Genomic DNA, 24,676 nt, shown 5'->3' on the forward strand with positions numbered 1-24,676 from the left:
ACCAAGGGAAAATGAACTTGCTATGGGGCTTTTGAGACCCAGAGAGGCAACAGAGACCTTGAGTGAAAACCCTGAATTTAATGTGATATTGGGGGGAGCCCCATCCCTCCCTTTTTACCACCCACCCATCCGGCCTGTTGTGAGTTGGGTGAGGGCTGCCCCCAGTCTCCGTCCTGCGGCTCTGGGTGCCATCCTGTACTCAGTCAGCCTCCTGGGCCTGCCTCTCTGTGAATCTCCTGTGGGACATAAGGAGAAGACATTGTATGGGTTTTGCCGTATACAATCTGCCCCTTCCTACCCGCTGTTCTCTAAGCCCCTCACCTTCTTGCGTATTCATACAGCGCCTGCTTGCGCTCCTGTAGACTCTCCTGCCGGGCCCAGGAGGACTTGGCAAATGTTAGGGCTGTGGGCTGAGGGGTCGCCGGGCCAGAGCTGGGGAACTGAGGTGATCACAATGTCAGAGGGCTTGCGAAGTCATCATCATTAAACACGCATCGAATGCCTACTTTGCAAGAGAGGCACTGTGCTAGGGTCTCAGGATCAAAAAAACAGACATCAAGGACAGGGGATATGCAGACTGTCCCATTCCACCCCAAGTCTTGGACCTGCCCATTTTCTGGGTCTCACCTTGGGCGTGGAGGCTGTGGGAAGGGCCTGGGTTCTCTCAGTGATGTCTTCAGGCATGAAAGTTACAGCTCCCTCAAGCAGATTAGTGATAGTCAAGTCTACACAGCCAGTCCTGGCTGGGCAGAAGGGAAGAGAGGACAGGAGAGTCTGTTTCCCTGTTCACCTTCTCCCTTCACCACCCACTTTCCCTCTCTATGCCTGTCTCCTTACGTGAGTCTACCCTTTCTCATACCCAGGTCTCTCTGGATGACACCCAGTGGCACATGGGGTAAAACCTCCTTCACTCTCTGAGCCAGAGTTGCCAACTGCACATCAGGAGAAGGGCCAGGGGAGGGAGGGAAAGAAGACTGGGCTGCAAAAAAGAAATCCGAAATAAGGTGAGTGGAGACCTAGGAGGAGGGAGAGGCTGACTAGTACAGGCATAAGGAAGAAAAAGAAATCACAACAGGCTGAAAAAAAGCTAAAAAGCTTTGTGTCCAGAGACCACACACCTGACTGGGGGCGCAATCTGGGGTGTCTCTGTCGCTTCATGTGCTCTGCTTTGTCTGCTGGAGTGAGTTGTGTCCCTCTCTGGCCCAACTCTTTGGCCACCAGCTAGGGAGAATTGGAAGATTGGAAGTTTCTTAAGACTTCCTCTCCTTCCTCATAAGAAAAGAACCCACCTCCACCCTGCCTGTGTCCCCTACCACCTGTTGTACACGGAGGGAGAACTCCTCACTCCCCTCCCCCAGCTGTCGATGAACAGGACGAAGCCACCTGCAAAAAACAACCCAGGACCATGTTGGGGGCACCCACTCTCCACTCTGATACCTCTTTTCTTGGAAGAGTGGTGGTGAGGATAGGAGAGATAGTAAATACTTTATATTGCCTCTGTGGTAGGACCTTGATATTAAAAGATCTGCAAATGGACAGAGCAGAGGCAGCTACTTCCTTGACCTTGAGACGAGTTTCTCCCAGCCACCAAAAAATGAGGACAGTTAATACCTTACTTGATACACCGTGAAAGGGACGAAAAGTGACCACAGCAGTTCTGAGACCCAGGAGGCATCTGACACCGTCTGAGGGGAGGGTATGAGTGAGGTCTAAGCCAGGGCCAGGAATGGGAAACTTCCCCTCCAAACCCAGAGCTTTCCTGTTGAACACACTCACCACAGAAACTAGGGGTCTCTGGACTCGCAGGGTAAGAGGCTGTACCACATCCTGGATAGAAAATGGCCAGGAACTAGAAGAGCGAAGAGATAGTAGGATGGGATTCCAGCCAACCCAGTCAGCAGCTCATACCCCACTTAAAAATGGGTAACTGTCAAACTGTACAAGTAGAAATATAGGGAATAAAGGGATTCAGGGGAAAGAACTAAAAGTGGACAGAAAGTAAATGAACTCGGAAGGGAGGGGGTAGGGCTGAAAAAGGCTGTGAAAACCCAAGGGCTCCCAGGCCTGACCACCTACACAGTTGGAGACAGATACCTGTGCTCACCCACCTGAAGCGCAGGAGCCCCTCCCGGCCATTGGTGGCCTCTTCCTCGGGGAATAGCAGCAGAGGGGTGGGGGGAAGCCTCGTTGAAGCACAGAATCTCTTGAGTGACTCCACCAACTCCCCCCGCCCATCCATCTCCATGAAGCCCCGAGACCAGCACACAAAGCTGGGGGGACTATTGAGTAGAGGCTGGGAACGGGAAGGAGAGAAAGCAAGAAGAAAAGAATGTTGGGAAATGAGAAAAACTGACAAATGGGTAGAAAAGCGGGGTCAGAGGTAAGGGTCAGTATCTTGTGGTCCCCAAAGTAAACCCAAACACGGAGAGGGGAGCCTTGAGCTGGGCCCCAGGGAACCGCCCCGTGGCACTCTCGGCTTCGTCCCTAACTCACGGTGCTACAGCTGGTGAGCAGGTTGACTATGTTGTGGTCGAAAGGTGTCACGTGGTTAGAAATGAGGACCCTGACGCGGTGATCTCGGAGTCCGGAGTCCTCCTGCCGGGCCACGAGCCCCAGCACTGCACACATGGTCCGTACCACGAACCTGGGAACGCCGGCAGTGGTGACTGCGCGCCCTCCGGCCAGGCCCAGCCCGACCCTCCCCGAGCGCCCGGATCGGAACCTGCGAAGGACGCTGTCTGGTAGCGCGCAGCTGACCAGGAAGACGTGGATCCCAAGAAAGACGCGCAGAACGAGGAGGCAGAACCCGACTGGAGCGTAGAGCAGCAGCGCGAGAAGCAGGAAGCCGTCACCCGGGAGCCTGGAGGGCGAGAGGCGGGGTGATCGGGTGCCGAAGGCCAAGTGGACGCGGGAGCCGGTCTCTTCCCTCCAGGGCTCTTACCGGTGCGAATCAAAGAGCCGCTCCGGCCCCGGCGACGGGGGAGGCTCCATTGCCGCCGCTTTAGGGGTGCCGGGCCACCGCCGCCGCCATCTTCGCACCCCGCCGCAGGGGCTCTTGGGAAGGCGGAGTCTTCGGGCATCCGCCCAGGGTGCAGGGACCCGAAATCCTGAGGCGCCCCGGAAGGGCTAGCGGTCCCAGCATGCCTCGCGGGCCCTTGGGCCACCTCATAACTCGCGTCCCACTGGGACCACAATTCCCGGCATTCGCTGGGCGGGGGCGGAGTCGGCCTCCCGGAATCCTTGGTTCCGGCGTGCGCTTCTGGAGACTTCAGGTACCGGCGTGCTCCGCGTCCCGCTGTCCGCCCGCTTGCGTCCAGGGCACCTCCTCTGTGCAGGGCGGGCGACGAGGCTTCCGAGGCGGAGCTGATGGCTGCACTGAGGGCGGGGCGGGGTGCAGTCTGGAGCCTCCGGGGATGGCGGGCTTTGGGGGGGGGTCGCTGGGGAAAGGGACCCTTGTTGACCCCTGACCTCCGGGCCTTGCTGACGTCAGGAACTCCTGACCCTCGGGCCCGAGTGACTTATGGGACCCCCAGTTTCGGGTCCCGGTTGTCTGTGGGAGTCCCTGAACCACGAACATGTCTGGCGTCGGGGACTTCGGATCCCCGAGCACGGCTGATCGAGGGGACCCCAGATCCCCGGATCCGGGAAGACTCAGGGACCCCTGGAACCCGTCCGCGCGTGTGGCTGGCGGTGGCGCTGGGCGCTGGGGGGGCAGTGCTCTTGTTGTTGTGGGGCGGGGGTCGGGGTCCCCCGGCCGTCCTCGCCTCGGTCCTTGGCTCGCCGCCTCCCTCTCCCCGGAGCCAGTACAACTTCATCGCGGACGTGGTGGAGAAGACGGCCCCTGCCGTGGTTTATATCGAGATCTTGGGCCGGTAACGGTGGGGTAGACCCGGAGGAACCGAAGCCTTGGGTAGAGGGCGGGCGAGAAGGAGGGGTCCGAGCCTCCTCACATCCGTGCTTTCCCACCCCCCCGCCCCCATCCCAGGCACCCTTTTTCGGGCCGCGAAGTCCCTATCTCGAATGGCTCAGGATTCGTGGTGGCTGCCGACGGGCTCATCGTTACCAACGCTCATGTGGTGGCTGATCGGCGCCGAGTCCGTGTCAGGCTGCCTAGCGGCGATACGTATGAGGCCGTGGTCACAGCTGTGGATCCCGTGGCAGATATCGCCACGCTGAGGATTCAGACCAAGGTGGGGGTCTGGGCAGGCCATGTCTGGTTGGGGATCTAAATTTGCTCACATCTCCAGATGACAGGTCTCTTGTACCCATTCTCCCTTAGGAGCCTCTCCCCACGCTGCCCCTGGGACGTTCAGCCGATGTCCGGCAAGGGGAGTTTGTTGTTGCCATGGGAAGTCCCTTTGCACTGCAGAACACGATCACATCCGGCATTGTCAGCTCTGCTCAGCGTCCAGCCAGAGACCTGGGCCTTCCCCAAACCAATGTGGAATACATCCAGACTGATGCAGCAATTGATGTGCGTTCTGATATGAGAGAAATGACAGACTAGGTTGGGGGAGGGGGTAGAGGTGTGTGGTGCAAGAATCAACTGTGATAGATGGTGGATTAGTCTGTATACAGAGGTTGGGTGGCAAAAACCGCGCCAACTCCTTCATGGGCTGGTAAAGGAGAGAATTTGGAGAAAGTGCCTGCATCCTGGTTTTGCCCCCAGGCGTAGAGTCCCTGGATCTCTTCCATATTTTCTCCTTGTCCTGCAGTTTGGAAACTCTGGCGGTCCCCTGGTTAACCTGGTGAGTGGGACATCCTTTCCAAGAATCCCTGCCCCAGGTCAGTGTGGGAAGGGGTGGGTTTTCCCTAATTCAATGATGTTTGGTCAAGTTTCTGAGCAGTTTCTTGTTGGCTGTCTCCTGGAATCCAACCAGATCTCTCCGACTCCCCAACACACCCTGCTACTCTTGCTCAGGTACCCCCATCTCCTATTTGTTTGAGCTAGAGAATAGTGGGCTCTGTCCTAACAGGATGGGGAGGTGATTGGGGTGAATACCATGAAGGTCACAGCTGGAATCTCCTTTGCCATCCCTGCTGATCGCCTTCGAGAGTTTCTGCATCGTGGAGAAAAGAAGAGTAAGCCTGGTTTGGGGGTAAAGGGTTTCTTTTAAGTAGTGAGAGGTGGAGGTGGGGGCTTGTTGGAGAGTGGTCTGTTGGGAGGAGCAGGAGGGGGAAGGAAGGATGTAGCTGGGTGGGGCTCATTTGTCCCTCTATCACAGATTCCTGGTTTGGAATCAGTGGGTCCCAGCGCCGCTACATTGGAGTGATGATGCTAACCCTGACTCCCAGGTATGAGCTTTAGGGGTAGGGCCATCAGTGTAACCGGGTTGGGCACCTGGCACTTCTGTTGAGCTTCATTCTCAATTCTGTCTTTATCTAAGATGAGTTGCCTCATACTTGGAACTATCAGAAGAGCTGTCCTCTCTCATTATCTTGATTTTCTCACCCCACTCCATTTTGCATACCTCCCACCTGATTGATTGCATCCTGTTATTGCTTTGATTTACAACCTCCAATCCATTAGCCTGGTGTTTAGGGGCCATTTTCCATTTGTCTTAAACTCAACCTTCCAGACATGGCTTCCTTATGAGTATATTCTGTTCTGTCCAACCTGATTTCCTAATCCCGTTTTTGTTTATGTTGTTCTCATTTTATAAAAATATCAGACCGATCCTTCTAGGTTCAGCTAAAGTTATACCACCTCCTCATAGCTTTTCTTAGGATTTTAGAATGACATTAGTGCTATTGATTTAATACTGTGTGTCATTTGGAATTAGTTACCTTTGATATACATGTCCCACTTCCTAACTGCAAGAAGGCAGAAAGCGAATTGTTTTTGTCTCAAGAGGATCTAGTGCATGCTGTATCCATACACTTATCAGTGTGTTGATGAGAGACTTGAGGCGAACCCAAAATGGGGGTGTGCCGTGGTGTGGTTAACAAAGTGATCTGTGTCCTTTCAGCATCCTTGCTGAACTACAGCTTCGAGAACCAAGCTTTCCTGATGTTCAGCATGGTGTGCTCATCCATAAAGTCATCCTGGACTCCCCTGCACACCGGTGAGGGAGAGACTGCACTGGGAGGTGGAGACGGGTGAGGTGTTTATGTGCCCTTGAACTGGGCCATCTATTCCCTCCTTTATCTCTCTATCCACTTTTTGCCATAGGGCTGGTCTACGGCCTGGTGATGTGATCTTGGCCATTGGGGAGCGGCTGGTACAAAATGCTGAAGATATTTATGAAGCTGTTCGAACCCAATCCCAGCTGGCAGTGCGGATCCGGCGGGGACCGGAAACATTGACCTTATATGTGACCCCGGAAGTCACAGAATGAATGGATCAGCAAGAGTAGGAGGCTCCTGCTCTGATTTCTACCTTGCTTTCCTGGCTTGGGTTCTCATGGCACCTGGATGGAGGATTAAATGAACCAGATGGGGGCAGGTCCCTCCAACTACCAGCACCAATCCCTGGGCCCTGAGGAATCACAAAACACTTTTTATATAAAATAAAATTATACCTAGCAACATGTTATACTCAAAAATGAGGGGAAGGGTGGCGCACTGACCTTCCCCCCCCCAGAAAAAGGCTAGAGGTAAAGCCATATCTCCCTGAACTGAGAGGAGATACTGGAATTGACCATTCTGACCTCCCTATTCAAGAAAACGAGCTGCTGATGTCTGTTTTTCTGGGCAGTCAATCAGGTGCGCCTCTTTGTGGCGTGCTTGGTTTGGTGCTGGGCCTGGGAGCAAAATTCCCCATGCCTGGCCACAGATCCAGACAGCTGGTGTAAGAAGGAGGGCAGTAACTTCTGCTTGACAGTTCTACACCCACAGTGCACAATGGATGAGTGCTGTGGGCCTGCTGACGTCAAGGATTCCTTGGTAAGCTCCTGAGGTAATGGCAGCCTCGGACCCCTGCCATTAGGGGCCAGTTGTGGTCTGCAGAGGAGGGTGGTGGCACCTTAGATGATCTGGTTGCTGGTCTGGCCAGGGTAGCGTTCGAACTTCCTGTTGGCCTCTTCACTGAAGGCATCACCTGCAAGGTGAACAGGTGGTTTGGGCAGGAAGATAGACCCATTGTGGGGAAGGGTGGGTAAAAGTGGAGAGACTGGAAAATATGGAAGTGGGTGGGAAGACATAGAAACAACCTAGGGAGAAGAGAATGAAGGCCTTTCCCTCCCATCCCCCAGTCTTTCTGGTTTCTCCTCCCACCAAATACCAATGTGGCAGTTGTGCACCCAAATGCGATGTCCATCGTATTTGCAGTTACATTTCATTGCATTGTTGGTGAAGTCACTTTCTGCTACTTCAAAATTGGGGTTGATGACCACCTGTGAGTGGGAAAATGCCATCTTAACCAGCTACAGTCCTCAAATCCAAATGTGTCTTTAATAAACACTCCTCCCACTCAGTAACTGGAAATCTGAGATCCCAGGCACCTGCAGAATGTAGTTTCCTGGCTTCACATCTGTGATGTCAATCCATTGACAGTCGATGTCATGCCGGTAGAGATCCCAGCAACCCACAGTAATGCCCTGCTCTCCAAAGTTGGCACACTCATACCTCTTGGAGACATCTGAAGAGATAAGCATATGTCAGTGTGAGGCAAGGCTGTGGGGATGAGGAACTGTAGTCTACTCTAGGCCCCAACTCACCCTCCTGACACTCGGTGTCTTCTAGACAGAAACTAGCTTTGTGGCCCTCAGCCACCTTGGTGCCGTTGGGGGTCAGGATATCATAGTGAGTGAAGATGTCCATACTGTGATAATGCCTGTGGGGACAAGGGAACCCCTGTTTCCTTCCCTGCCCACAGCAGGCTTGCCGCATCCCCAGTGGCCTTGCCCTTCTACTTGACCCTCTCACCCATGACACTCATGCCACACCCAGGAGTGGCGCCCAGCCTTGGGCCTGAAGTCAGCGCGTCCCAGGTTGTGGATCTGGGAGGAGAATCGGAGCAGACGCCGGTGGCCGTAAGGCCAGTTGGCTGAGCGGGCCGAGCTAGCCAGGCAGTTCTCTTCAGCAGCACAGTACAACATGTGCAGGGGCCTGTCCTCAATGTACGCGGTCTCCTGCACCAGTGCTGAATGCAGCAGCAGATCTGACGCAGCTGCACCAAGGAAGGAAGGAGAGGATTAGAACTCACTGCTGAGGGGCAGGGACAGATGGAAATGCATCCATTCTCACCCCCATCCCCCGCCTTGCATCCCCTACCCCCACCAGAAAGTTGGGTGAGACTGGTTTTCCACAGGGAAAGTGGACCCCTCCAGATTGCAGCTGTCTCTCTCCCTGCAAAGGGGTGGCCCAGAGCCTCCCTTCCCAGGCTTGAGTCACCCAACCCTTCACTCACTCTCAGAACAAATGACTCCAGCAGTGAAATGGCTTCCTGTCCTCTTGCAGGCGACATGGGTGCCATGATGAGCACATTGGTCCAGGGACAGCTCAGTCCCTGTGCAGTGCACTCCACTCATCACCACCTCTGTTATATTCCCTGAGTCCCAGTACCAGGTCTCCTGGGGACATACAGAGGTGTTTTTGTGAGGCCACCATCCAGCCTCCCAGGCCAAGGGACTCATTTTGACAGTCCTCTGCCCCAAACACAGCCTTTGGAGGCAATAGCCTTGGTTCCCCCCTCCTTCCCACTCACCTGCAGGCCATGGTTGGCATAGCCCAGTCCGAGTTGCCTGCAGGCAACCATGGCCTCCAGTGTCCCCCAGTCATCCCCACAGATGAGGCCCCAGCGAAGGGACCCAGGTCCTCCTGTTTGCACCTCGACTCGCCCTTCATGTCGGCTGCGGCCCCCGCTGAGTCGGATCTGTAGTGACACAATGGAAGTACTGGGGAAGCTTTGGGGGGTGGAGTAGTGGGAGTCTGTAGCAGGCCTATGGCTGAATGGTGATTCAGAGGCACTTAAAGGGCTAGCAAGTGGTGGCATCAGGTGGGAGCTGCAGGATGGCAGGGGCATGGGGCAGTGGGCATCAGACTGCAGATCATGACCAGCACTGGATAGGATGTGAGATACCTGAATCAGGTGTCTGACCTTGGAAAGAATGACTGACCTTGGTCTCTACCCCAGTGTAGGGCAGGTTGCATCGGACTCCAGCATCTTGGCTATGGGAACAGTCCTCAGCTGTGATGTTCCTGTGGGGGCACTTCCAGAGGGAGGGTTCCTGGCCAGAGCATCGAACTTCACTCAAATGGATGGCACCCATGCCTAAGGTCAGAGGTCAAAGATCAGGAGGTTCTAACTTCATTATCTGTCCAGGGGTCTCCTTCCTAAGGAATGTACCCCCCCCAGGAGTGTGTACCTCCTCCTTCCGTCTCCTTCCCACCTGCACCCCTCTCACCCTGCCCCATGCGGGCACCGCTCAGAGCCTCTTGAGCACTCCCGAAGCCCAGCTCCCGACACACCACGCTGGCTGCCTGCAGGTCCCACTTGCGGTCACAGACTGTGCCCCACGTGCCAGCCTTCAGGACTTCTACCCGGCCCTCTCCTGGGTGGGCTCCACCCTTTAATCGCACTCGGGCCTGTAAAGGAGAGAGAGGTGCCCAGCAGTGAATGGAAACATCAGCACAGAAAGGGCTGAGCAGACCTGGGAGATGAATAAGATTCTGGTGGGAGGGAGCATGGGAGGTAGGAGGTTCCTCTCTGTCCTCAAAGGTCAAGGCTGTGCTTAATCAGGGGGTGGCCAGGCTAGGGGGTTCTCCACCTGGGGTGGGGAAGGTCATAGTCACTGTCTCACACACCTCCCCCTGAGGCTTCGATTGTTGCTTCTTCTGGCCACTGGACGCTGCGTAGAGAGGGCTTGGCACACAGCTCACCACCGCAGGGGCCCCCCCAGGGCACCTGGTGGTGTCATTGGCACGATAGAACTCCAAGGAGCAGAGAGAGAGGTGGGCCTCCGTGCCCACGCACGCCACCCCATGCAGACCAAAGGAGTGTTGCTGCCGCCGGGCCAGCAGCCTGGGGGGACAGGAGTGGGAGCAGTAGGGTAAAACAATGCTCCTGCCTCTTTGCCCGCATCCCTCCACCCACGCCATGCCTCCACCCATGACCACTTTAGCCCTTCTTCTTCCCCTTTCTCTGCGAAAACACAGAAACAAAGAGACAAATGTAATGGCAAGTTTCTAGGCCGAAAGAGCCTAGATTACCTGGACAGGGGCTGGTCCTTGGGGACCTTCTGCAGCAGAAGAACCCTATGGGAAGGAAGGCTTGTCTTGACTTGCCTGACAGAAACCTTGTTCTGTACGGTTTCAGGGTGCTGGCCCTAATGGAGGCTGAGGCTGACGCTACTGTGCAAAGACAATAGGAAGCCAGGACTGCCCAGTTGGAAGAGATGGGCAGGAGGGAGTAGCTGACACAAACAGGAAGCCTGAATAGCCAGAGTGAAAAGATCCTTCTATTACGTTGTGACTGAAATAACTAAATGAGTCAGGATGCAAAGGAGTGAGTAAGTCTTGGGTCTCCATGGCTTCTTAGAGGCCAGAGGGGTTTCCAGGCCAGAGGATGATGGGCAGTTATGGAAGAACAGACCAGATGGTGAACACAGGAAAGACTGGAGCTGGTATATACAGGAACGAAGATGTACAAATGCAAGACAGACAAAGAGGGGCCACGTGACCAGAGAAGGAGAGTGAATATGAACAACAGAAGGGTGAAGATATCCCCAGACCTGAGCTGAACTGTATGAGTCTTTAATGAGGTAGTCCATGCTTCTGCAGTTTAAATGTAACAGAAAGAATGTTCCATAGCCACTCAAGTGGGAAAATGGGACTAAATTAGAGATGTTAAAACTTGGAAACAGAGCAGAGAGATGCTAGAGAGAATGAGGAGGCTTGCTTATTGACACCAACAGAATGAGATACTGCAGTGAGCCATGTGATGAGAGAAGTACTTTCTTCCCAGAACAGCTGGTTTGAAACCAGAGAGGAAAGGAACCAGATGAGGCCTGGTGTTGGTGGAGTGGGCCTGTGAGGCTGGTTTGGCAGTGAATTATTGCAGTAATGTGCTCCATTAACTTGATGTCAGAGGAAGGAAGGAATATGACGATTTGAAGCCATTGGCTGGGAAGACACAGAGAGATGGACAAGTTATAAACGAATCAGACAAAGGAAGCCTGGAGACTTTACAGAATACCTTTGCGAGCTCAAGATAAGTGGATTCAAAGAGACCAGGTATTCTCCCAAAGTCCTGTCTGGCTGAAAATAAAAGTCAAAGAGGCCATCAGAGGAAAAAGACATCTCTCTTCTAAACTCTCTCCTCCTTTTTCCCCCATAACTAACAAAATAAAAACACCAGTGTGCATTTTAATGTGGGGGTCAGGGAAGGCCAGAGTATGGCCATGTTGGGCAAGATGACCCTAAGCTGGAAGGGCGCTACGAGAACACCTCCAAATTCCAACCCCGTTTGAAGGCACCAGAGGGAGGAGTTGGGGAATGAGGGGTACCATGGGCCACTGGGTGATCTCGGAATGCTGTGAAGAGAGGAGACAATAGAAAGGATGAATTCTCTATACCTCAACTACTGCTGAAGAAGCTATCAGAGAGACTTTTCATGCACAAACTGCCTTTAGAAACCAAGTGAGACACAATCATTGGCATTGGAAGCTTTCCATTCCCTGGGGTTCTGAAGGAACCCAGGAGGAAAAGGATGGAACGGGGAGCCTAATTGTTTAAACTGGGCCAGAGATCAGGACTTTCATGTGACTCCATCCCTGATAAAATTTCCAGAGGGGATCCTCAGTCTCACTTCCAAGCTGGTAGCACTTATTTTTAACAGTTAAATAAAGGTAAGATGGGAACACTGATCCCTTAGGCAAACTTAACTTCTTGGGGGAGAGGCAAGCATGGCATCTGAAGGACAAGAGCGCCAGAGTATCTACTAAAATCTGCTGGGGGGCGCTTCCCTGGTGGCGCAGTGGTTGCGAGTCCGCCTGCCGATGCAGGGGACACGGGTTCGTGCCCCGGTCCGGGAAGATCCCACATGCCGCGGAGCGGTTGGGCCCGTGAGCCATGGCCACTGAGCCTGTGCGTCTGGAGCCTGTGCTCAGCAACAGGAGAGGCCACAACAGTGAGAGGCCCGCATGCCAAGAAAAAAAAATCTGCTGGGGGAAGATAAATAAGCATGTGGAACAAGGGTAGTCAGTGGATGAACTTCTACTGAGATTTTCAAAAATCCTGTGACAAGCATAATTCCTCAGAGAACCATATAAGGGCCAGTCTTACTTTACATTTCGGTGACTCATCTGGAAGGTGGTTTGTAACAGTTGCTGCTGCTCTTCCACCTCTTGATGGAGGCTTCTCTTGGACCCCTTCCTGACCACAGCCCAACGCCCCTGACTCGTCACTCGGCACTCCCTCTCCTCTCCACTTAGCCTGAACTTTATTTACCTCTTGACTGGCCCCCTACCCACTCGGGGTTTGGGTTTGGCTTTAAGCTTGGTGATTGGTCTGAAAAAAGGAGAAAGAAGTTAGTGGAGGTAGTGGTCAGGTACGTTGCCAGGGAAAAGTAAAGGATTATTATTATTATTATTTTCTGTTTCTAGGAAGGACCCTTCATGCAGAGCATGGGGAGGGGCAAAGCAAAGGCAGTCAGATTTTCCACGTATACTGCTGCATACCACTTAACTATTTTTGGAATACATTACTGCTCTCTGGATTCAGCAACAGTTATGAGAAATCTAGTTATGTCAATCCAGGTGGTGAGGGGACAGGAGATAAGAGGAATGTTAAAGGGAGAAGAGAGAATGGGAATGCCGATGAATTAAGGGAGGTTAGGAGCTGGGGCAGGGGAGGAAGCATGCAGGTGGCTGAGGCTGGAGTCCAAGCTATTTGGGGGAAGTATAAATATGCAGAGGCTTTTCCTCAGCCATTCCTGCATTATTTCCTCCTTGTGCTTCCTAAGATCAGAGCTTACCCATCCCCATGCCTGCCTCCCCTCCCCTCCCCACTGGAATGGCCATTTTCCAGTCATATCCCTGATTCATCAGCTTGGGTTCTGGGATGGACATGGATAGGCTGCCTTCCATCCATCCACCTCCTGGGGTCACAGGGATGAGCAGGAGGTCCCGGGGCTCTTGCCCCATTACCTTCCAAGGGGCTTGGAGCGTCGGGCCAAGGCTTTGGCTGCTCGCTTCCTCAACTTTCTGTGAGGATAAGACAACAGCAGAGTCAGGATCACTCTAGAACGAAGTGGGAAAAGCTAGTGCAACTGGGACCAGGGGCAAGATTTCTTTTCCAACAGTTAGAGGGTTCCTGGTGGCAGGATCTTATAACATCAGATACCTCCAAAGTTCAACCCTTCACAGCTGTTTGGCCTCATAAGCACATAACCAGACAGGTGAGCAGCAGTGAAGGACATGGACTCGGGGCTGATAAAGACCCTATACCAGGACCCACAGAAATTAGGTTAAGGCAGATAGGGAACTCTTAGGTTGATATTAGGGCTGATCTAAACCTGGGGGAAGGACTAGGGGAACGGCTGTAAGTAGAAGGGTGTTAGGATTGTTAGGATTGCCAGACTGACTAGGCAAGGAGAGAGAACTGGCCTGGTCACACCTAGATAGGCTGACTATGTATTATTTTCTTGGATGCTCTCTGACTTCTGGCATGTCCAGGCCTGAGGCCAGTGAACCAGGACCAAGGACCAAGGCTGGATAGTAAGGAACATTAACTTGGTCTGACTGGGGAGCATGAGGCCAGGCTGCTTAGGATGACAGAACCCTTCCTGCTTTAGTTAAATCCCATATGCTTTAGTCATTCACAAACTGAGCTCATTTCCCAAACTTACTTCCAGGGATTAAGTTCTAAAACCTTATTTCTTCTTAATTGGCCTAAATATTTGACCAATTTTGTTCTTCCAGAAGATGCCTTAAGTCTAACGCATGGAAACTAGGTCTGTTTCTCCATTCATTCTCCCTTTGATTTCAAAGACTTTCACTTTGCCTCCTTTGTCCTGTCCAACTATGTATAATGAATGCAGGTCTTGTCTGTCCTTACAAAATTTACGGAATTCCCTGAATTCTTAGTTATCATCTCTTTGAACATGTTCCTGCTCTGCTGTTTCTCTTGAAGAGTCATCTTTGGATGTGGTATACTATGTGCAGATGTGCTAGGATTTTAATAAATAGATTTTAACAGGGCTGAATATGCTTGGTACCTCCTGCCCTGGCTTCTTACTGAGGATGTACTTAGTTGGTCTTTTTGCCAAAACGTTCAATATGTCCAACATTCCTAGCAAAGAGTCTACAGTAACTCTCGGGTCCCTTTCCTGAGACGCTACTAAGAGTTTAGAATCTTTCATCATATATGTATAGTGTGAAACTTTTTCTACAGATGTGTTTTTCTCAAACATGTCTGAAATGAAATATACTTGGCACTTTCTTTCACCAGTAACCCGGAGAGATCATTCTGATCTCCAGCGTTGTATTCAGAAAAATGTAGTATTACCTAGAAATTTAGAAGTACTTCTTCTCTAAGTTATTTAAGGACTATATATATATAATATATATATTATATGGTATATATAATAATATACATTATAAGGCAAATACAGGTTACATTAAGGACCTGGTACTTGTTTAGGACCAGTACTGATATTTGTCTTGATTGATATTTCTTCATTCACAAATGTGCTTGTTTTCCCTATCATTTGTTCCTTCATCCATCAAACATAAAAAGCTACCTGCATCTGCACATCCTTTTCTCATTCCAACTCTCTCTCTTTCTAAGGCCGCTGCCCCCAAACGTTTCTGAATTCCTTCTCCTATGTTCCTTTCTCTCCTTCTCAATTGAGAAGTTGCACATAACCTCTCCTTCTCAATCGAATCCTTGTAAACATGTTCAGCTTTCTCTCTCTCTCTCACACATACACACACACACACACACACACACACACACACACACACCCTCCACCCCACATCTTTCTCCTCCTTCATAGAAAAACTTTTCAGTGGTTGTCAACACTCATCATCTTTCCTCCCACTCACTCCTTAACCCACCCCTTTCTGGTTTTCCCCACCCATCACTGCGATAATAAATCCAGAAGGTTTTTTTTCTTCTTTTTTAGTCTTCATCCCATTGACTCTTGGTAGCATCTGACACTGCTGTTCTCTCTTTCCCTCCTTGGCTGTCACAACACTGCTGGCCTTGTTTGAGTCCTAATTCTGGTTGTTCTCTCTTGGTCTTCTTCGCAGGCTCCTCCTCTATATAGTCATTTAAATTTTTAGAGCTCTAAGGCATTCTTCTCACTCCACATCCTCTCTTTATATGTTCTCGTTCACACCTAACCTTGTATATTCCATTGCCTTCTTGATGTTCCTACTCAGATATCTCAAAGTTATCTAAAATTTAATGTAGGTCTAAAAGATAAACATAGGGCTTCCCTGGTGGCGCAGCGGTTGAGAGTCCACCTGCCGATGCAGGAGACACGGGTTTGTGCCCCGGTCCGGGAAGATCCCACATGCCACGTAGCGGCTGGGCCCGTGAGCCATGGCCGCTGAGCCTGTGCGTCTGGAGGCTGTGCTCCGCAACGGGAGAGGCCACAACAGTGAGAGGCCCGCGTACCGCAAAAAAACCCAAAACAAACAAAACAAACAAACAAACAAAACCATAATTCTTCCAGCAAATCTACGCTGGAAACCTAGGAGTCAACCTTGACTATTCTCTCTTCTTTGGCTCCCAAAGTCAATCTGTATGCAAGTCCTGTCAATGTTCTGTCCTAAATAACTCTCTAATCCATTTGCTCTTGCTCTTCTCTAAACCATTCTCAGAAATGCAGTCAAAGTACTCTCGGAGCCATAAACCTGATCATGTCCTCTCATAGCCCTCCTCATTAAAAAACTTCAATGATTTCCCATTACTTTTATCATAAAGATCCAAATCCTTAACATAGCCTATAAGGTCCTCTATGATTTGGTGCCTAACTAACTCTCTCATCACCTCTGTATTCTGAGCACCTTGCACAGTTCTTGGCAAATAGTAGGAGTTCAATAAATATCTATCAAACTGAAATGAACTAGAAGAGTGACTTCTTAAACAGCACTTAAGCGCTTAGAACCTCAACTTCTTTGCCTGAAAAAGGGCAGTAAATGGTTCAATTATCTGTACATTGTTTTCCTCTTCTAAAATTCTACAACTTTCACATGTTCTAGGGTAGAACTACCAAACCAAGTTTAAAAATGATAAATATATCACATTCTGATTTTCTTATTCTCTAAATCTTATTGACTTCCTCTAAAAGCTAGCAGATGGCATCTTCTTTCTCTAAGGAAGGTAGAGTTGTTTATAACTATCTTGTCTAGCCTTTATAATTGTATTACCTATGAGGATTCTCCCTCTGTCTGACTTGACCTGTGAAGGAGTATCTATACCATATCCTCATCACAGAATCTCCCAGGACCCCTGTAATCTCTTTCCCCACTAAGAATGAACACTGTACTAAGTATATTTCTTTCTCCAGCCTTCATATCCCAGACTCAGTAAGAGATCCCAATATGTACACAAATATTCCTGATTTCTGAAACTTACTTAAGGCTGTATATACGTGGGGACAATTCCTGGGCCTCAAAATTCCCCGGGATGGCCCACATCTAAAGTTAGTTCATATTAACTTGAAGCCCAGAGATGCCTGATGGATACCATCCTTCTCTTGAGCAGCTTCAGTATCATTTTAGTTATTTCTTCCTTATTTTCTATATTCTATCAGTCATCCTACATCTATTCATTCCCCTCTCTCCTCGTTGTCACCCTCCTAATCAGCTTCATTTTTATACCTCCTGACTAATCTTACTGCATCTAGAACTTCCTCTTCCAATTCACTACTATCAAACTTTTAAAAACATTGGCCTTATTTTATCACTGTCCCATACAAGTACTTTTATTTTTTAATTTTCCATAAGATAAAGGTAAAACTCTCCAATCTGGCATTAAAAGTGTTCCATTTTCTAGCCTTACTCTATCCATTCGGATCTTTCTTCCACTATTTCTCAGTATAAATCTTCTACTCTTGTCAACTGTCTTTCAAAATATCCTATTCATTGTCATCTTTGTCAGAGTCAGCAATAACTTCCACGTTGCTAAATCCAGTATTCATTTCTCAGTCCTCATGTTTTTAGACCCATCAGCAGCACTGACACACTTGATCACTCTTCCTTGAAGCACTTTACTTGGCTTCTAGGCCTCCACACTCACCTGCTTTTCTTTCTACCTCACCTCGCTGTTTGCGTTTCTTGTTGTTGTTGTTGTTTTTTGGCCACGCTGCGCCACTCCATGCAGCACATGGAATCTTAGTTTCCTGACCAGGGATTGAACCCGTACCCCCTGCATTGGGAGCATGGAGTTTTAACCACTGGACTGCCAGGGTAGTCCCCTCTTTGCACTTTGCCTTATCTTTCTGACTTGGTTCTGCCACATCCCTTACAGTCTATTCTTAACAAAGCAGCCCAAATAATACATAAAAAGTGGAAGTCAGATGTCACACCTCTGCCCCAAACCTTGTCTCACACAGAGTAAAAAAAACCAAAGACTCTCAAATGGCCCTACCTGATCTGGCTCCCCATTCTATCCCTATCTCCTCCTGCATCACATGTCCTATTATTTTCCCCCTTGTTCACTCAGCTCCAGCCCCAGTGGTCTCCTGGAGCATGACAAGAATCCCCCATCCCCCACATTGTGATACACACCACCACACTCCCCAGGATCTTCTCATTTATGATGCCTCTTCCTGAAGATGCTCATCTAGATTTTTGCATAGCTTGTGCCTTCGCCTCCTTTAAATATCTTCTCAAATGATGCCTCCTCGGACCTATTTAAAACTGCAATCCCAGTCTCCTAACCCTTTCCCTGCTTTATTTTTATCTATTATGCCCTTTGCCATCCTTACATTTTGTAATTTTACTTATTTTCTGGTTCTTCCCTAGTCCATGAGATCAGGAATTTTTGTCTGTTTTGTTCATTATTGAATCCCTAGTATCTACAACAGTCCCTGGCACACAGTAGGCACTCAATAAATGTTGAATGAATGACTCTCTACAATTTTGTTCATGCTACCCTCTTCACCTGAAATGCCTGCTATTTAAATCATACTAATCTTTCAGAACCTGATGTTTGGATTAGGAAAGGTAAAGAACAAGCACAGGGAAAGAAATACAGCCCCGAGGTAGATAATAACAAAGGAGCACAGCACATAGATGTTTTAAACCATATGAGTCTGTATGCCAGATAAAGTATATTCCTTGGGGCTGAAAGATGTGTCTCAGAGCCAAGGCAAAGAAAATTTGAGTAAGTATGGAAAAGACTGGAGGTTGGATAATGTACTGATTTTTGAGAAGAAGGAAGAGGATTCCTCAATCTACAGATAATTAATATTCTAGAATAAGTTATTAAATAGAAAGTTTGTGAGCATTGAGGAAAAAATATGGTGATCCTTAGAAATCTAAAAGGATTTCAGTAAAAATTAGCTCAGTCAAACCACTATGATTTCCTTTCTTGGTAAGATTACTAAATTGGAAGGCTGCAGAATGGCTGTGAACATAGTATAGCTGGATTTTAGCAAAGACTAATAAAATCTCCCATGATTTCATTATAGATAAGATGGTGTAATGTTGGCTACATCATTGTAGTGTTCAGTTTGTTCCCAACTGGCTGAAAAAACATTTTACAACTAATGATTAAAGGTTTGATGTAAATCTGGAGGATTCATAAGAAGAGTTAGACTTTGGTTTTAAAGATTTCAACAATTTTAACAGTCACTTTGATGAAGTCAGGAAGCATAGCTATCATATCTATTGAACAGAGGAGGCAGGGAGGGATGACAAGTGGAAAATAATGTCAAGATTCAAGATAATCTCATGGGATCATCATGGCTTTTTAATGGTTTTTAAATGATGTATAAACTAATAGGGTAAACTCAACAGATTTAGGCTGCTCTATCAGTATCAAGGATGAGGGAAGACCCAATTTAGGTGATTACAGGGTCAATATGAGCAGTGGGATATGCTGCCTCAACAGAAAGGCAATGCAAAATCCAGACATGCTTTAATTAAAAGTGAGCATTTCTGCTGTACCCTGTCCTGATCAGAACACATCTGAAGTAGTGTGCCCAGATGTTAAGAGGTCTTCCTGCAAAACTGATCTAAGGAAGAGATGAAGAAAACAATCATTTAAATTACAGAGAGATTTCTAAATTTCTCAAAATGCCAAATTAGATGCTCCAGGGAAGCGAGACGCTGTTAAGCACAGAGCCGGTCACCAGTGTGATCCGTTTCCCAGAGGCCGGCGCGTACACCAGGGCTCCAGGGCAGGTGAAGAGGGACGGGCTTCTGGGCCGAAGCATATTCTGGAAAACTTGCCTAGGAGTCCTGAGGGCTACGCGCGCTCACAGACGCCTCGTGGGCCGCCTGGACCCAGGGAGGGGCCCAGCCTCTCCCGGCGCCCTCCGGCCTTCAGGGATTGGCGCTCTGGCGGGGACCCGCCGCCCTGGGGATGCTCCGGGCCTGTCACCTTCAGACTCCCGGCGGCCAGCCCCGCCCCGGTTCCGCCTCTGCAGGGCATGGCCGTGCCCCACCCCCCCCAACTCGGACCCCGCCGGCACCGTAAGCGCAACCGCCCGCGGGCCTGAGGGCCGCTGGGCATGGCCTCGCGAGACCCGGCGCTCGCCCCGGGTCGCGGAGACGCCTCCTGCCGACCGACGGCGTCGCGGGCACGGGCGCCACAGCCGCCGCTCACCCCGCGCCGGCTCGGGCCGCTAGAGAGCTCGAGCCTCGCCGGTCCCGTGACAGACTCGCCTCGGGGACCGCTTCATGGTCCCGCAAGATTTCTCAACTCTCCAGTTTAGCAGAGGCCTCCACATTTCCCCACTCTTCCGGAGCCCAGGTTCCCCCAGTGCCCCAGCCCCCTCGGAGGTCTCTCAACACCATTCCTTAACAAGCACTCCTCAACTCCAGTCCGCTGCACCAGCGCCCTCGTCCCTTCACCTGTAGAAGGCCACGTTGACCCTCTTTTCGCTAGGGAAGCCCAGCATCCCGCAGACCACGTGGCTGTTGTGGGCGCTCCATCCTTTGTCACACACTTGCGACCAGCCGTCCGGAAGCCTGACTTCGACCAGTCCCTCAGTCACAGGCAGGGGCCGCCTGCCCCGCCCAACAGCTGGTCGAAGTCGTACCTCCTCCACTTGCAGGTGATGCTCTACCTGGGGATGGGACCACAAGTAGAGGAAGGAATCCCAGTGACACCTTTAATATGTCCGGCCACCCTCAAGGAGCCCTGACTGAGTGTGCTTGCTGTAAACCCAATGGCGAGACGGGGCTGAGAGGCAGGCCTGCTCTCCGCGAGGTATTGACTGGGGTGTGTGGGTGTGTTGACTCTCCTGAAGCCATGAGAGTGCAAGGGCATGCTATGCTCTGAGAAATGACTCAGGGTCCAGAAGAAGCTGGGGAAAGAGCATCTAACTCTGCCTGGAGCCTGAGGGAGCACTTCACAGAGGAAGTGGCATTGAAGGAGGAGGAGAAAGTAAGAAGGGAGATGTCCCAGGAGAGGAGGAACATCTGAGGTGAGGGAAAGCACAGTGCCCTGAGAACAAGGGATGAAGTTGGAGAGGCTCATGCCAGGCTTAGTAACTTGAGTGCTAATGCTAAAACAAACCCGGACTATACAGTGTCTCGGAGCCCTATCATTTTGTGCCCCCCGAAGTCCCCCACCAACCCCCTTGGGCATATGGGGTCCTCTACCTTCTAGTATCTCCGCATATAACCACCCCACAGCCCTCTGTGTCTCGCCACCCTGGGTGGGGTGTGTGTGTGTGTGTGTGTGTGTGTGTGTGTGTGTGTGTGTGTGTGTTTATGAAATGCAGACCTCAATGACATTGGAATCCGAGAAGCCGGGAAGGCGCTCGTCCTTGCAGATGACCCCGGCATCCTCATCGTGGGTACAGTCACTGTTCCCCCAGCCCCGGGAGGCACATTCAGTCACACTCCGCTCAGTCCCACTGCAGCTCAGGTTGTCCAGCCAGATGCGGCCTGTGGAGGAGCGGGAAATAAGGGGACAGAGGGGCTTGGAGAGGTAGTATGGGGATGTTGGTGAGACTGAGCATGGAAGCCTCATACCTGGTAAGGTAATGAGTGGGGAAGGGACAGGGAAAGGCATAGGAAAGGGAGCATAGGATTAATGGAGGGTTGATAGTGATCTGGGGATACCCAAGAATTTGGTAGGGTGAATTAAAAAAACCAAGAGTCAACACTGAAGTTCTGATCAGTCCTTACCCATTCAATGATAGCTACAATTAATCAAGTACCTATTGTATGTGAGGCAATCTGCCAAGGTATGTACATATGTGAGCATCCTTAGAACAGAGCTGCCAGAAGGTATTATCACCATTTTGTATAAAGAAATTGGAGTTCAGAGAAGTTAAGTAACTTGACTAAGACCACAGCCAGTACTTGGGGGCTTAGGGATTTGAGCCATTTGTGAGATTTGGAAATGTAAAATCCTTGCATCTCAGCCTTACATTTTCCCATGTGCCCTCCCATCTGCGTTGCCACGTTGCCCTGCATTCTTCTCTCTGCCTGGACCAAATTGAAATAAATATCACCGACTTTCTCTCAGAATTGGGTGGCCCCTCAAAGGTTGGTCCCAGTTAATGTGCAGGGACCCCTCATGCATATCCTGACAGGACTTACCCAGCTTCTGCTGGGATACCTACCTCCTGCCCCAGCAGGCTGTTGGAACCATCACAAAGTCCTTGAGACTCTTTTATGACTTCCCCCCCTCTAGGTCTGATTCAGTCCTTTGATGCCATCCAGAAAAATCCCTCAGCCAAATGACTGTCCTCACATTTGAAGACAACCATCATGTAATTGTTATCCAAAGCTTTTTCCTTTCATACCAAATATCCCTGGTTTCTTCATCTATTCCTTGAAACTTGGCTTCCAGTCTTTCACATCTGGCCAGCTCTCCTCTGAACGTACTTCCATTTTTAGGATCTTAGTTCCCTGACCAGGGATTGAACCTGCACCCTTGGCAGTGAAAGCGTGGAGTCCTAATCCTGGACCACCAGGGAATTCCCAGTACTTCCATTTTCTACTGTCTCTCTGGAAATGTGGCATCTAAAGTGACACTTCATTCCAGAAGTGATCTAGCCAGTGGAAACTGGGGGATTAGCTGCAGACTGCACCAGTTTCTGTCTATCAATCTCACTGTGAGCTCATACAGTGTAAGTGCCCCCAGATCTCAGAATTGTTCCTAATCCCCTCCTACCCTTGTCCTAGAGTTTATACTTGTCTTTGATAAGTTCCAGCTTGTTGGTTTCAGCTCTGGTCTATAATCTGATTTTGTTGGCTGCAGTATCTGTGATTCCTTCTGGCTTTGGGACATCCAGACATCATTTACCTGCTTTCAGCCTCCCATGAAACCAGTTGTACTTTAATCATACAGGGCTCACCTGTGTCAGGGCTGTCTTTGCATGTGGCTTTGTAGAATCATACTTTTGCAGCAGAAAGGAACTTAGAGTTCACCTAGTCATTTTGCACATGGGGCATCTGAGGCTCAGAGAAGGCACTGAGCAGCCTAAGTTCACACAGCTTTGAGAAGTGACTGCTGGTTGGTTTGTCCGCCATGAGTGTACTTGATACTGGCTTTTCTTGGTGTTCTGTGTCGCTATGGCTGTGCCATCCTGGTGTTCCCTCTCCCTACATTTAGGTTGCACTTTGGCAATACCTAGGCTGTGCCTGGAGCATTGCTCACCTGTTCCAGGGCCGTATTTGGCACTGTGGGTCCAGCCTGTGGCTTCTGTGAAGCCCAGCTCCCGGCATAGGACATGGGCAGCCTGCAGTGTGAAGTCGTCATCGCAGATGGTGCCCCATTCGCCAGCCCACTGGATCTCCACGCGGCCCTCGAAGGGCTTCCTGGGGAAGCCGGCCAGCCGGAACCGTAGCCCCTGGCTCCCAGCCCTCTTCTCAGGGGCCGTGGATGGGGATGGAGATCCCAGGCATGAGCTGCACAGCAGGCACAGCAGCAGCCCCCACAGGCTCCACTGCCAGACACTGACAGGTCGCATGGCAAGGAAGGCCTGGGTGCCCCAGAGAGAGAGTATGTGAGAGAAGCTGAAATTGAGCCAGGCCCAGGTCTGAGAGAGAGGTCATGAGAGGAAAAGAGACAGTGGTTAAGACCAGAGACAGAGAGACAGTGCGAGAGAAAGAGACTAAGAGAGACAGTGAGAAAGAAACACATACTAAATAGGAGCAGAAACACAGAGTCAAAGAGGCACAGACTGAGAGACCCAGATTGGGGGGCGGGGGAGGGAGAGAGAGAGAGGCTCTCTCTCCCTTTTGTGAAGAATAAAACTCTCACTATTAGTTGTTATGTCTCACAATGTCCTTTCCCTAGTTCTGCTATCATCACCTCCATACCCCGACTAGCGGGTCAAGGAGACCCAGTGATCAAAAGACAGAGATTAGAGACCAAGATCAGAGAATGGTCCAGATAAAGAGGATGAGACTGAGCAAGAGACACGGAGAGGGAGACCCAGACAGACAGAATATGAGAAGAAGGGAAACTGTGGGAATGAAAGGGGACCAAACAGAGACAGCAGAGAGAGAGACAATGTTGAAGATGGATAGAGAGGGATCAGGAGAGAGCCTGGCATACAGAATTGGGGGGCAACTGAGAAAGGCAGGCAATAGGTGAGGAGGAGGGGAACTGACAAGAGCCAAGGAGCAGAGGCAGGAGGGACCCAGATGATCCTATTCAGCCGGTCAGACAGAGGACAGATAGCTACTGATTGTGGAGAGAGGCAGGCAAGGAGGGGCTTAGGAGACCCTGGATCTCATGTCCCCTGAATGGGAGCCAAGCCGAGAGTCCTCTCTGGGCAGATTCCAGGCAGAGAAGGCAGAGAACCCGAATGCACTGGAGAACTCTGTGCATCCTATAGGCCCTGCAGGGTCAAGGGGCCCAGGAGGGCCAGGCCTCAAGGTGAGGGCAGATGGGGTGGGGTTTTCCAAGCCTCCTGCCAACACCGCCATCTCTGTCACGGGCAAGCGGAGGCGGGAGCACCAATCGGCTTCTCCGCCAAGGCCTTCCCTCTGTCTGGGGCGGAGAACAGCCCCTCTACAGCGAGCTCCCCCCCTCACCCCCTCTACATGCTTCCCCCAACTCAAACAACCCAACAGGGCAGCTTTGTTTGGGGACATTTTGGCTTGGGGACCCAGGGAGAGGGCCTCACAGAGGAGCCCCCAGCCTTAGGGCCCTCCCGGCTGCCCTATTTGGAACACCCTGCAGCCCCCACCCCCCCAATATCTGCTTCATTTCTCCACTCTTCTTGTGTCTCACTCTTCTTTGACAATAATAAAACGCTCAGTAGCTTGACTTCCCTTTGACTTTATCCCACATCACCCCTTTTCCCAGGTCCCTCCACCATCCTCCATCCACAACTCTCTTTCCTCCCACGGGCAGCGTGACTCCCCCTACCTGTGGCTGAGCGGGGGCTGTAGCGGCTGGGAGAAGAGTCCTGGTCCTGGAGTTCACTCCTAGGACTTACAAAAAAAGTGCTTGTCCAGGGGAGACTGCCCCCCCTTTCTCCCCCACCCCTTTCTTTCCTCCCACGTCCTCTTGAGCCCTCCCACATTCCGCCTTCTCCCACGATCCCTCCCAGGTCAGTTCCCTCCTCTTCTCCCCATCTCTTTGG

General features: G+C 50.8%; 3 protein-coding genes across 10 annotated transcripts; 1 reads left to right on the top strand and 2 right to left on the bottom strand.

The window, feature by feature from the left end:
* Positions 1 to 58: 58 nt before the first annotated feature.
* AUP1 (AUP1 lipid droplet regulating VLDL assembly factor) lies at positions 59 to 3,337 on the bottom strand. 4 transcript variants are annotated; one of them, XR_010835413.1, is made up of 12 exons: positions 2,942 to 3,310; positions 2,723 to 2,860; positions 2,494 to 2,644; positions 2,109 to 2,293; positions 1,777 to 1,849; positions 1,612 to 1,685; positions 1,317 to 1,383; positions 1,119 to 1,221; positions 860 to 979; positions 628 to 743; positions 322 to 502; positions 59 to 236 (listed from the first exon to the last, which is right to left on the bottom strand). XR_010835413.1 is itself a non-coding variant. In XM_059079002.2 (12 exons), the coding sequence occupies exons 1-12, from the start codon at positions 2,989 to 2,991 to the stop codon at positions 200 to 202; spliced, it is 1,233 nt and encodes a 410-aa protein (XP_058934985.1). In that variant the 5' UTR covers positions 2,992 to 3,337; the 3' UTR covers positions 59 to 199. The 4 variants fall into 4 exon arrangements, 2 of the variants coding, with proteins under 2 accessions (XP_058934985.1, XP_058934984.1); XR_010835414.1 differs by having other exon boundaries at positions 322 to 440; positions 838 to 979; XM_059079002.2 differs by having other exon boundaries at positions 322 to 440; positions 2,942 to 3,337.
* HTRA2 (HtrA serine peptidase 2) lies at positions 2,753 to 6,528 on the top strand. Its single transcript, XM_059079000.2, has 8 exons — positions 2,753 to 3,872; positions 3,986 to 4,190; positions 4,280 to 4,474; positions 4,716 to 4,748; positions 4,977 to 5,082; positions 5,226 to 5,295; positions 5,970 to 6,065; positions 6,173 to 6,528. The coding sequence occupies exons 1-8, from the start codon at positions 3,367 to 3,369 to the stop codon at positions 6,336 to 6,338; spliced, it is 1,377 nt and encodes a 458-aa protein (XP_058934983.1). The 5' UTR covers positions 2,753 to 3,366; the 3' UTR covers positions 6,339 to 6,528.
* LOXL3 (lysyl oxidase like 3) lies at positions 5,775 to 24,588 on the bottom strand. Of its 5 annotated transcripts, XM_067007365.1 has the most exons (15): positions 24,460 to 24,540; positions 22,738 to 23,062; positions 20,851 to 21,014; positions 19,974 to 20,188; positions 10,153 to 10,197; positions 9,748 to 9,964; positions 9,348 to 9,528; positions 9,060 to 9,214; positions 8,648 to 8,815; positions 8,351 to 8,513; positions 7,867 to 8,110; positions 7,659 to 7,774; positions 7,443 to 7,579; positions 7,223 to 7,334; positions 6,478 to 7,039 (listed from the first exon to the last, which is right to left on the bottom strand). In XM_067007365.1, the coding sequence occupies exons 2-15, from the start codon at positions 23,048 to 23,050 to the stop codon at positions 6,966 to 6,968; spliced, it is 2,304 nt and encodes a 767-aa protein (XP_066863466.1). In that variant the 5' UTR covers positions 23,051 to 23,062; positions 24,460 to 24,540; the 3' UTR covers positions 6,478 to 6,965. The 5 variants fall into 5 exon arrangements, with proteins under 5 accessions (XP_066863468.1, XP_066863466.1, XP_058934987.1 ...); XM_059079004.2 differs by lacking the exon at positions 10,153 to 10,197 and having other exon boundaries at positions 24,460 to 24,588; XM_067007367.1 differs by lacking the exons at positions 9,748 to 9,964; positions 10,153 to 10,197 and having other exon boundaries at positions 5,775 to 7,039; positions 24,460 to 24,585.
* Positions 24,589 to 24,676: the final 88 nt, after the last annotated feature.

The sequence above is a fragment of the Kogia breviceps genome, chromosome 11 (assembly GCF_026419965.1).
Source record: "Kogia breviceps isolate mKogBre1 chromosome 11, mKogBre1 haplotype 1, whole genome shotgun sequence".
NCBI classification, from domain to species: domain Eukaryota; kingdom Metazoa; phylum Chordata; class Mammalia; order Artiodactyla; family Physeteridae; genus Kogia; species Kogia breviceps.

What these genes read in the sequence shown, in the direction of transcription:
- LOXL3 (XM_067007365.1), bottom strand. Translation starts at nt 23,050, where the DNA reads ATGCGACCTGTCAGTGTCTGGCAGTGGAGCCTGTGGGGGCTGCTGCTG. An exon ending in AAGGACCAGCCCCTGTCCAG is followed by an intron (nt 9,965 to 10,152) that starts GTAATCTAGGCT and finishes CTGTCCCCCCAG; the next exon opens with GCTGCTGGCCCGGCGGCAGC. An exon ending in CAGGAAACTACATTCTGCAG is followed by an intron (nt 7,335 to 7,442) that starts GTGCCTGGGATC and finishes TCCCACTCACAG; the next exon opens with GTGGTCATCAACCCCAATTT.
- AUP1 (XM_059079001.2), bottom strand. Translation starts at nt 2,991, where the DNA reads ATGGAGCCTCCCCCGTCGCCGGGGCCGGAGCGGCTCTTTGATTCGCAC. An exon ending in GAGGGGCTCCTGCGCTTCAG is followed by an intron (nt 1,850 to 2,108) that starts GTGGGTGAGCAC and finishes TCGCTCTTCTAG; the next exon opens with TTCCTGGCCATTTTCTATCC. An exon ending in CAGATTGCGCCCCCAGTCAG is followed by an intron (nt 980 to 1,118) that starts GTGTGTGGTCTC and finishes TCTTTTTTGCAG; the next exon opens with CCCAGTCTTCTTTCCCTCCC.
- HTRA2 (XM_059079000.2), top strand. Translation starts at nt 3,367, where the DNA reads ATGGCTGCACTGAGGGCGGGGCGGGGTGCAGTCTGGAGCCTCCGGGGA. An exon ending in CGCTGAGGATTCAGACCAAG is followed by an intron (nt 4,191 to 4,279) that starts GTGGGGGTCTGG and finishes ATTCTCCCTTAG; the next exon opens with GAGCCTCTCCCCACGCTGCC. An exon ending in AGACTGATGCAGCAATTGAT is followed by an intron (nt 4,475 to 4,715) that starts GTGCGTTCTGAT and finishes CTTGTCCTGCAG; the next exon opens with TTTGGAAACTCTGGCGGTCC.